The 11,450-nt window shown below is 44.3% G+C and overlaps 1 protein-coding gene across 1 annotated transcript; it reads left to right on the top strand.

The window, feature by feature from the left end:
• Positions 1-325: 325 nt before the first annotated feature.
• Positions 326-5,804, top strand: LOC149243432 (uncharacterized). Its single transcript, XM_089371210.1, has 2 exons — positions 326-778; positions 2,178-5,804. Exons 1-2 carry the CDS (start codon positions 326-328, stop codon positions 5,802-5,804), a joined length of 4,080 nt encoding a protein of 1,359 aa, XP_089227336.1.
• Positions 5,805-11,450: the final 5,646 nt, after the last annotated feature.

The following is an 11,450-nucleotide window of genomic DNA, read 5'->3' as shown; positions in this document are numbered from 1 at the left end:
ATTCCTTGAAGATTCCTACGTCAAGGTTCCACTGCTCAACATTTTGCCTCTTGAAAATTGGTTGTTCAAATCAAAAAAATGTTCACACCATAAGATTTCTGGTGAAATTTTTTTTATTTGTTAATATCTATCAGGAAAAAGGAACGAACGATACGATTTTTTGAGCTCTGGCGATCGCTGCAGCGCGTGACCTAGACCCCGACCTCGCTCCTGCGCCCCTGCGCCTGGCAACACGGCTGCTAGGCCCGCCCCCATCCTCTGCTGGCCTCTTCATCTCCGATCCAGGGCCTCCTGCCCTTCCCCATCGCCTGCTCATATGGCCGAAATGGTTCCCCCGCCTCAGGAACCAGAAGACTTCGAGAAGCTGTTTGCCTCCCTTATTCCTGAGAGCGCAGCTGGGAAAATCCGTCCAACAGCTTCCAAGTTCATTAAGAAGCTAGATGAAATACCAGAAGTAGCTCTACCTCCCTCCCTTCCAAGGAGAGCAGCAATTTCCTTAACAGAAAGAGGCATGGTCAGCCAGTTCACAGGATTGTGGCCATCCCCAAGATCAGTCCAGAGATGGGTCGAGAGAAACTGGAACTCGATGGTGCAAGGGAAAATAGCAATCAGGTTTTGTGGCAGAGGTTTTTACACCTTTCTTTTCGAAACAACGGAAGACAGGAATCTCATCTTCAGGAACGGCCCCTATTTCATGGACTCCCGGGGTCTCTATTTAAACAGATGGACGCCAGACTTTGATCCAGAAATGGATGTCCCCAATGTTGTTCCCGTTTGGGTTCGTCTGCCCCACTTGCCGCTTCATTGCTGGGGGGATGAGTCCGTCAAAGCCATAGGGAACGCAGTTGGCAAATATATTGACAGATCAGAACCGAAAGAAAACATGCATGCATGCGCGAGGATTTGTGTCGAAGTAGATCTGGGGAAAGGCCTGCCGGAAGCAATCAAACTCAAAGTTGATCAATGGACGCACATTCAGCAAGTGGACTACGAGCAACTACCCTTCAAGTGCAAGGTATGTCATGAATATGGGCACTTCGCTAATAGATGTAGCAAATCTAAAACAAATGTTCCTGAAAGCAATGTAGAAACCCCTGAGGGAGTTTGGGAGCACGTCAAAAAGAAAAAATCAAATCCTCCTCCAAGTCCAAGCTCAAAGGATCCCCCTGAGCACTCCTTCCATCCTTCCCATCCCTCCGGATCCGGCCCTTCTTTTCCCTCCTCCTCCAACCCCTTTGAAACCTTGTCCACAGAAGAACCCCCTTCCCCCCCCCTTCCCCCCGTGGGATCGTTATCTCTGCCCCTGAAACCATCCCCCAGTCCTCTCCTCCCCCAACAGTGGAAAGAATCTTAACCAGAAACAAATCAAAGGAAAACAACCTCTCCTCAGATCCCCCCAGAAAAGTTGGAAGGAAGTCCAACAAAGAGATTAGAGATGAAAACGCTGCAAAAGAAATGGCCACCGGAATGCAGCAACCAATGGATACATTCCTAGACAAAACAAAAGGAAGTGGAGAAAAGATGAAAGAGAAAAGCGGGGCAAACACCAAGCATGGTAAATGATGATTTTGGTCTCCTGGAATTGTAGGGGGATGGGCTCCTCCCTAAAAACAAACGCAGTCTGAGACCTACTCAAATATGAACTTCCAGACCTTCTCCTACTTCAGGAGACCAAAATCACGGAACAAGAATTTCAAAGCCATATAAAAAAAAGCAAAAGATACGCAGGTATAGCAATAAGTGCAGCCGGAGCATCAGGAGGCATAGGGACACTATGGGATAAAAACAAATGGGATCTCAAAGAGCAAAAGCCCTATAGCTGGTGGATCAGAACAGATATTCAAAATAAAGCCTCAAAAGAGGAATATTCAATATACAACATTTATGCCCCTAACTATTATAGGGACAAAGCTGCATGCTGGGACTCAATAACTTCAGACCTTATGACAGTCCAAGGAAGGAACATTTTCCTTGGAGGTGATCTAAACCTTATAAGGAATGCAGATGAGAAATTGGGAGGAAACTACTATGCAGACCCCTCAAGAGACTCTCTAGAAGCAATCATCCAAATCCATAACCTAGTGGATATTCCCCCGCACAACGGGAGATTCACCTGGAGCAATAAGAGGACTGGCAATAACAACATAAAGGAATGACTTGATCGAATTCTCGTTCAGGACAGAACAGTGGCAAGGTTCTCAAACATCCAAAGCAAAATCATCCAGGGTTTCATCTCAGATCATAAACCTGTGGCCTTGATTTTAGACAAAGGGAAGGACCTGGGGCCTCTCCCCTTCAAATACAACAAGGCATGGGACAGCAAAGAAGAATTTCATAATTTGATTAAGGAACAGTGGGCAAAAGAAGTAATAGGATCACCCCATTACATCTGGGAGGCCAAGATTAAATCACTCAGGACTGTTATTAAACGCTGGGCAAAAAACCATGCTGCAGAGGAAAATAAAAAAAGAACGGACCTCCACGCAAAGCTGGAACAATGGAGCCAGGAAAAGGAGCGAATTCAATTTACTGAGGAAGATCAGGCCAAAGAGAACGAAATCTATAAAGAACTGTATAAACAAAATAGGATGGAAGAAGAAGAACAGAGACAAAAGTCTCGCTGCCTCTGGCTCAAAGCAGGCGACAGAAATACCTCCTTCTTCCACAACAGCCTAAAACTCAGGAGGGCAGGGAATCATATTGAAAAAATCTCGATGGATGGAAGAGAGCTAAGGGATCAAGAGGAAATAAAAGAAGCTGCCACTAGACACTTCTGCGCCCTCCTAACCGCAGACAACCAGCCCATCGATAATGAGGAATTCCTCAGCCTAATTGAAAACAAAATCTCAGCGGATCAAAACAACGAGCTGGATCAAGAGGTCACGACAGAGGAAATTGAGGGGTCGGTTTTTAGCATGGCACAGGACAAAGCACCGGGCCCGGACGGGTTCACAGTGGCTTTCTACAGGAACCATTGGGATATTATCAAAAAAGATTTCATTAGAATGGTAAAGAACTTCTTCTCAAAATGCAAAATGGGGAACATCATCAAATCTTCTCACCTAGCCCTTATCCCCAAGGATCCCAACCCTCAATCCTTTGATAGATTCCGCCCAATCTCTCTGTGTAATGTCTCCTATAAAATTATCACCAAAATCCTAGCCAATAGGCTAAAAAAGCTCCTCCCCTCCCTCATCTCTGAGAACCAAGGAGGCTTCGTCCCCAGAAGACAAATCTCAGACAATGTCATCCTTATTCAGGAGGCAATCCACAGCAGTATAAACAGAAAGGAAAAGGGTATGATTATTAAGCTAGACATGGCTAATGCATTTGATCGAGTAAGCCATCAATTTCTCAAGGCAACCCTTGAGAAATTTGGGATTTCCAGCACCTTCATCAGCAGGATTATGGAATGTATCTCCCTCCCCTGGACAGCCCCTCTGATTAATGGCAGGCCAAGTAACCACTTCAGAAGCTCAAGGGGTTTGAGACAAGGCTGCCCGCTCTCCCCATTCCTCTACATTATTATGGCTGAAACGTTAAGTATACACCTGGAAAATCTTCGCAGGCAAAAAGAAATCACAGGCATTAGCATAGTGCGGGGAATCAAGGGGATAAACCATTCCCTCTTCGCAGATGACACTCTCCTAATTGGAGGAGCTTCCAGTCTCATGGCAAGAAGGTTCAAGCAAACTTTAGATCTCTTTCTTCTAGTGTCTGGAGGAAAGCTAAATAACAATAAGTGCAAGCTGTACACATGGAACGTTCCCAGGCAGATCATTCAGAGAATCTCCTCAATTTTGGACATCCCTGCCCAAATGAATTGGAGCCATTTCATGTATCTGGGATTGCCTCTAGCAAAGGAATCGATCAAAGCTGAAATTTGGGTGAACCTAATAGAGAAGCTGAGAGGGAAACTTCAGAGTTGGGGTGTGTCCTGGCTCAATTTGGCTGGAAGAACAATTCTCATAAAAGCTATCCTCTCAGCCCTCCCCATATATCAGTTTGCAACCACTCTCGCCCCGGCGAGTATTCATAAACACATGGAACTAATCATCAGGAGCTTCCTGTGGCAGGGAGGAAAGCAGGACTCCAAAAAATTCAGCCTTGTAAAATGGGACCAGGTTATTTTACCTTTCGAAAAAGGAGGGCTAGGAATAAGAATCCCAAGGCTAGCCAACATGGCCATGGGCTTCAAGCTGATCTGGAGAATCCTCACTGAAAAAGGTGCCTGGTGGACTGAAGCAATCAAAAGGAAATATCTGAACGGCCCCAACTCCAACATCCTTTCAGAATCTATTGTTGATAGACAATGTACCCCAGTCTGGAAACTCATAAAAAAAACTCTCCCCCACTTCAAAGATTACATCTCAAGAGCTCCGGGCAGTGGAAAAGATATCAACATTTGGACTGACCGCATAATGGGCACTGAAGCAAGGGAAACCTCCCCAAATCTCAAACTGCTGCAACTGTGGATGGAAGGTAAAAATCTCAAGACTCTTTTTGACATCTCCTCTTGGGATCAAAACAGGTGGCTGGGCTGGAAATATCTCCCCCTCCCAAACAACCTAAGGGACCTGTGGGCCGAACTCAAGTTATCTCTCTCAGGGGCAGCTCCTCTCAACAGCACATCCACGGACAAGTATATCTGGGACCCCAATGGAGGAACCTACACAGTCAAAGAAGGATACAAAATCCTTCAAAATGCCACAGCAATCAATAATTGGCCTCTCCACAAAGTGGCTTGGAATTCGGAATGTATCCCAAAGATCAAATTTTTCAATTGGACGCTCCTCAAAAGAAAAATCCTCACAGCAGAAAACCTAAGGAAGAAAGGCATCCTAGGCCCTTCAATATGCTGCCTATGTAGAGCTGCTGAAGAAAGCATCAATCATCTTTTCCTAGAATGCTCCTTCGCCCGAAACTGCTGGAAGCTCATTATTAGCCCGTTAAGAACTGGTGAATTGCCCACTCAAATCAATCTCCTCCAAAAAAATTGGGGAAGCAGCTATCCTTACCCCAAGAAAAACAAAACCCTTGCCAAAAGACTGTGGAATAGTATTCCTCCCACCCTCTGCTGGCAAATCTGGAATGCCCGAAATAAAAGCATCTTCAACAATGAAAAGGCCAGCATCCCAAGCACACTTGCAAAAACAATTGCACTCATCTCGGAGGCCATCAGCGCTAATGGAATAGCTCACTCAGACCAAGATCCCGGAAACCCAGTGGAAACAGAATGGATGGGAAAATTCAATTACGAAACAAGGAACTTCAAAGCTGCCAACACAGGTCACAAAAAGATTGATTGGAAGCTAAGAGGCTCTAATGAGGAAATCAGAGGATGGATCCAAGATCAAAAGAGGCCCTCTCTCCATTTCGATGGGGCCTCAAAAAATAATCCGGGTCAGGCAGGCGCCGGAGGAGTCATCAAAGATCACCAAGGCAAGAGTATAGTAACTTATGAGTGGGGTTTGGGCATGATGTCCAACAACAGGGCCGAGGCCTATAGTCTGCTCCTGGGAACCTCCATTCTGAAGAACCTTGGGCTTCAAAATCCGCTCATAATAGGAGACTCAGCCATTATTATTGCTGCCATGGTTTCGGGGAAGGATTTCAAGCAAGCTGCTCTGAACAGCATCAAAGCCAGGATCAACGACAACATAAGAAATCTAAATGGAGCCACTTTCAAACATGTGCTAAGGAGCAGCAACAGCGAGGCTGACGAACAAGCCAACAAGGCATCCACTAGACAGGTCGGCCAAGTCAGAGAAAATGATCAGCACTATGACAAAGCCATTCCTTAAAAAAATTTGTGTACCCCTCAATCCTCTGACTCTGAGTCACCTCAGAATCCAGCCCTCTCGAACTACGCCAATTACCAAATCGCTTCACCTCCTATCAAATCTCCTCGACTGCATCATTTCGTTCCTCCTATTTCAGAACCGCCCCCCTGTGAACGTTCAGGTCACCTCCCTCACCTCTCTCAGCCTTGACTTAGTGTCATATCTGCACCCCGCCGCCAACCTCAGGCTCTGTCCAGAATGCAATCATTTCAATATCTTCATAGCGCGCAGTAAAATCTCCATCTGGCCTCTCAGTCACTTCAGGATCCGATTTGATAATCACTGGACCTCCCGCCCAAGCTGCCTCTCTCCCACTATTTATAGCAGTATATCCCCCCCCTCAACTCCATCCTTATCTGTCTCGTTGGGCATTGTTGGTGCCATCTCTCTGCGCAGACATTCTCCTGAAGACGGGCGCAACCACCTGGAGATCGGATCTCGTCCACCATCAGCGGTATACTCAAGCTTTTGTAATCTCTGTGTTTCGGTTTATTCTAACAGTCTGGTTGTTTGGTTGTATCAGTTCGATCCCCTCCCCTCATACGCACCCATACCTCCCTGTTCCTCTCATCTGGCCCCAGTCCTGCACTCCTCCTTCCGGTCTCTTCCCTTCATCGCCTCCTCCCCCAGATATCGCCCCTCCCTGCATCACCAGCCCGTTCGTTCCTTCCCCAAGATTGAAGAAATGGAGGACCAGCAGCAACAACAGGGAGCTCAGGAACCTGCTCCAAATCCTCTCGAAAATGTCATTACAAACAGTGAATGCACTCTTTGCAAAGCGCACACCTTTATGATAGGTAGATTCATTAAGCGCTTCAATGATCTCAAAGATGACTATCAGGCAGATAGCAGAGCCAAAAGGAAGAAGCTGGAGAAGTATAAAGCCGAGATCGAGGCCCTGAAAGACAGATGCACCCATTTAGAGGAAGCCATTGCCCATATCAGGAATCTCACCCAAAGTATGCAGGCGGAAGCCTCAACCAGAGCTAGTGCAAGAAAGGATTCCCTTCCGGACGACTCTGTTAATCAGAAGAACACCTAAACCCCATGAACTGCAAATTTTGTTGGCTTGCAGGCTCCTTTATCCGGAAATATAGCCGTTACCTCTTTTATTTCAGTTACCGTTTCTGTAGCAACAAGGATCAAGGGTCTGCGAACCCGTTTTGGATCCTCATTGCTTTAGTTTGTCATCCCGATGTAATAGGACTTAGTCCTTTGAAGTTTTTACAATATACAAGTAACCGATTTCGTAAAAACAAAAAAGATTTCTGGTGAAATTTCAGTTCATATGAGTATAAACTTGGCATATTTCTAACAATGTCAAAATTTGGCCCCATGGAATCTAAAAGATTCCTCCAAGATTCCTCTGCTTAGGGTTCTACCTCCTTCATCTACGTGTCGATGTCATGGTTCCATAGGCATTGAGTTCCAGCTTGTTTTTTTTCTCTTGGCCTCCATTCTATCCCGTCGAATGAAAAAACTTGGGGTTTTAAATAAAAAATGCAGGTGGATAAAACAAAGGCCCATGTGGGGCATCCTAGTTGGTAGAAGGCAAATAAGAAGTTTGTCATGGGTGGTCCAGGTTCCAACCCCACGACCCACCCATTTCATTTCAAATATAACACATTTGTTTTGATTTAATATTTGGTGGTTTGTTTAAATGTTGGGTGATGTGTTAATTTGGGGTCCCTTGTTGGGCGGGCCAGCTCACTGGCCAGGTGGGTTCAAATCTCGTTGGACCTGATTCTTATTTGGTTGACTGTTGGGTGGCGGGTCTGCCAATGGCGACCCGCCCACATTTATTTAAATAAACTATTATATATTGGTTGGGGGTGGGTGGGTCCGCTGGGCTAGCTCCCCATATATATATATAATAATCGTAAGTCAAAAACCATTTATAAGATTTTTAGGGGTCACTCGAAAAATTAAGCGTTCGATAAATTGACCAGTTTTGGCTGTAGGTAAGTGCCAAAGTGTTGCTCAGTTAGTTGCCACCAATTATAGCAGATTTCGCTAGATTTAGTTGTGCTCCAAATTTAGCTCACGACAAAAGTACTGCTCCTTTTGACTTGAAGTTTGACTGCTAATAACTTGCACATACGAAGTCCAATTTGAGTGTTGTTTGCACCGTTGGAATTAAAATAATGAGCTCTTTGTTTTGGCCATAGTTTTGACGAAATCCAAAGACTTCGATTTTTTAGCCTCTCTAGAGCCACATGGATCACGAACTCCATCCTCAACACAATACACATAACATAAGCCCTAACATCCATTTCCTACTATTGTAAAGCACAAACATAACTTTCATGTTTTTCCCACCTACCAAACATAATTCACACTTAATCCTTGCAAGAGCACTAGTAGCAACAAAATTTTTGGATAAATCGATATCTCAACCCTTGTGAGTTTCGATCTTGGGAACTCTCCACTAAACTAAAGCGCTCAAATGTGGGAGCTTCTTGTTTTCTATCAAAGATGTTTTCGGGTTCTACAGTTATACATTAATATCCCAACTCTTGTGAGGTTCGATTATGGGACCTCTAGGTATTTAAAGTTTCTTCCTTTCTATGCAAGAGGTTTAGAATTCGAGTTCTACAATTTTCTTTTTCTGTCAATAGAGGTAGGGGCATTGTCGAGAATCGGGTTGGTGGGTCTGTAGTGATGGACCAGATTCTAGCCCTCAACGCAATAGAGAAAAACTTCTTGATCTCTGTCTACAATTGCACAACAAGCCACATTATTTATATATGTTATTGCAGTGAGAATGTTAATGTTATGTCTTTAAATAAACGACATTAGGGCAGAATACCATGGGTTGTGAAAGCTCATAGTTCAGAAATTGCTAGTAATTTGACAAAGTCAAAATGCTTATAGGAGACGACATTACAACATCCCTTCCATATTGGATTGGAGAGCACCTCTCGTCACAAAAATTATCCTTAATTTTTCATTCTTATTTATATTATTATTATTATTCTTATTTTTTTTTAACTATGGTGAATCAGTAATTCGTTGGAGTAATGTGGGTGAGGCCCAAGATCAAACCTAGCAACTGCTACTACAATACCAAGAGTATATCCAACAACCCATGAGCCAGATATACTAGGAATTTATGGCTTAGCAAGAGTTGAGACTCTAGGAGGGTAGGGGAGCATATTCCTTGAACCTTATCAAAATGGGCCAAAGATGCCCCCCTATGAAATTTAAAATCGAGTGGAAGAGATAACAACCCATTGTGCCAACCTTTCTGTCGTCCCACGAGGAGACTTATTCTTATTTATTGCGTCGAGAGGTGCTCTTGTAATGTTCCAAACTTAAACAAACAGTGATATATAAAGCAAAAACGATTCTCAACACATAAATTTTTAACAAACAACACATGCTCATAAAACTCGAGAAGTATAACCAACTGAGCTATTTTATTAATCAATGGAGTAGTACAATAGTATGGATTAATTCACCTAGGCTTGCCTCAATGGAAAGCATGACAAAATGCAGGTGATGAGACAATGATATCAAGTACTGGAAAATGTCTGCTCCTCTAATGCTTTGCGCTGCCAAGAAAACTACACTGATGGTTGGAAAGGAATTGTAAGAAACTCCACCTCTGCTGCTTGGAAAATGCTACAAATTCAACCCCAAGCTCTTTGACCAAAACCCAAAAAAACACATAAATGGTTTGGCCCGATTTTGACCTCCTAAAATCGACCCCCAAAGGCATGTGCAATCCCGAGTAATTATGTAATGTTTGCTGCAAAGATATGGCTGGAAACCCCACTTCCGGTGCTCATAAAATTCTGAAACTTTATATCTGGGATCCTTGTCAAAAACCCAGAAAAACCCATAAATGGTTTGGCCAGATTTTGACCTCCCAAATTCGACCTCTTCTATGGCCCACGCCCTCCAAACAACTCTAGAAATACGACCTGCAAGGAATGACCACAAAGTCCTCCTCCAAGCTCTGAAATGGAAGAAAACACCACTCCAAATATCTCCTCTAACCTCCACGGCAAATCTTAGCCTCAAGGACTGATACTCTACCCACCAAATGAGCTCCCACACATTGCCTCTACGCTAGCCCAGGTAGTGCGAAAGTCACACTGCCAAGCCAGAAGCTCAATCAGCTCCCAAACTCTCCCAAATGCTGAAAATCCTCCCTAGCCTCCTCTCCAAAAAATCTCACATCAAATCTCCATTTCTAAGCACCACCAATGAACTCGACCTCCTCTCCACTGTATTCCTCAGTAATACGCACAACCTGGAAGGGAATGTTACTACTGGGAATCACAATCTGACCCTCCTCCTAAATAAATGAAGAAAACCTTCCTAGGGTGGCACTCGAATTCCCTAGAAGAAAGGGTGAGCTCTTCGCCTAAAGAACTTGTGCTAAACAACTAGTGACTCGGCTAAGCAGCTCGAGCAACCAAAGAGAAATCAATATACTCCAATAAGATGAATGAAATGAGGAGAGCTACCTTCCTTATATAGATTTAATGGAGCACTTTTTCTCTCCATTTTCCCTCCTTCGTGGGTCTGCCACTAAGCCATCGATTTACCCTCTCATGCAATTTGAACTATTGGCTTAGGAAGTGCTTATTTTCCTTGTGTGAACAAAACCAAAATAACTTACTTCTAACTCTTGAGTCTCTTGATAAAATCGAATGGGCCTCATCTCCTCCAAAATTGGCCCCAAAATGAAGAAATAAATCATGTTCCAAAAAAATTTAGGTAGGGACATTAAAATCCTCCCTGCCAAAAATTGTGTGTCCTCAAGCAATGCCTGAACAAGTGTCCTCTCTGACTGTTGATCACCACTGTAACCACCAATAATACCAGGGTCCCAAATGTACCATTGAGTCATCCCCAATCTCAACACTGTCTCGACATGAAGGAATCCCTCGATACCAAGGTCCCAAGCCATCCTAATCAATGTGAAGCACACCTTGCTCCACTCGCTATCCAACCAGATACAGGTACCAGAATCCCTCTGCATACTAGCAATAAGTAGAGCATCATGATAATGTAGGACTCTACCCAACTCCCCATGAAATTTCCCTACTGAGTAGTCCATCTCATGCACTACAAGAGTAAACTCCTGAAGATGCAATCCAATCCTGGTGAAATTGAACCCTCATCTACCCGGGCCTCCCCTGATCTCCTCCTTTCGATCACCCTACCACACCGGTGAAGTTCCCCATACCATTAATGAATCACTAAAACCAAATGGAAGATCTTGATGACCCTCCCATATGGAAACCAGCTCACCTCTTCGGGTAGTTGAACATCTTAGCCCTGTTATGCCAGAATCCCCTGCCCATCGCAGAAGGAACCTATCTGTCTAACATTGTGACACTTTGGTCATGAATGACTGCCTAGCATGCTCATACCAGAACCTCCTCTCCCATAACTCTTGACCATAACTTATGCGATGATCGAGGCTAGGCTTATCTTACCAAAGTGACTTAACATTTCCAGTGCCTATCACTACATGGCTAGCCCAAATCTTGAGTAACAATCTACCTTGTCCTATAGTGAGGACTTTGGTGATCGCCCATGTGTCGGCCTGTGAATGAATCAGTCAACTAGTTATCCCGATCATGCTCACTA

This window comes from Pinus tabuliformis, chromosome 8 (genome assembly GCF_031772625.1).
Source record: "Pinus tabuliformis cultivar Carrire ecotype Pingquan chromosome 8, CPIR1, whole genome shotgun sequence".
In the NCBI taxonomy this organism is placed as follows: Eukaryota; Viridiplantae; Streptophyta; class Pinopsida; order Pinales; family Pinaceae; genus Pinus; species Pinus tabuliformis.
This window is presented reverse-complemented; position numbering and strand designations above follow the sequence as displayed.

Excerpts from the sequence above, each read along its gene's own strand:
- LOC149243432 (XM_089371210.1), top strand. The coding sequence starts at position 326 with ATGGTTCCCCCGCCTCAGGAACCAGAAGACTTCGAGAAGCTGTTTGCC. Across the intron at positions 779-2,177 it reads CCAATGTTGTTCCCGTTTGG|GACAGAACAGTGGCAAGGTT; the intron begins GTTCGTCTGCCC and ends ATTCTCGTTCAG.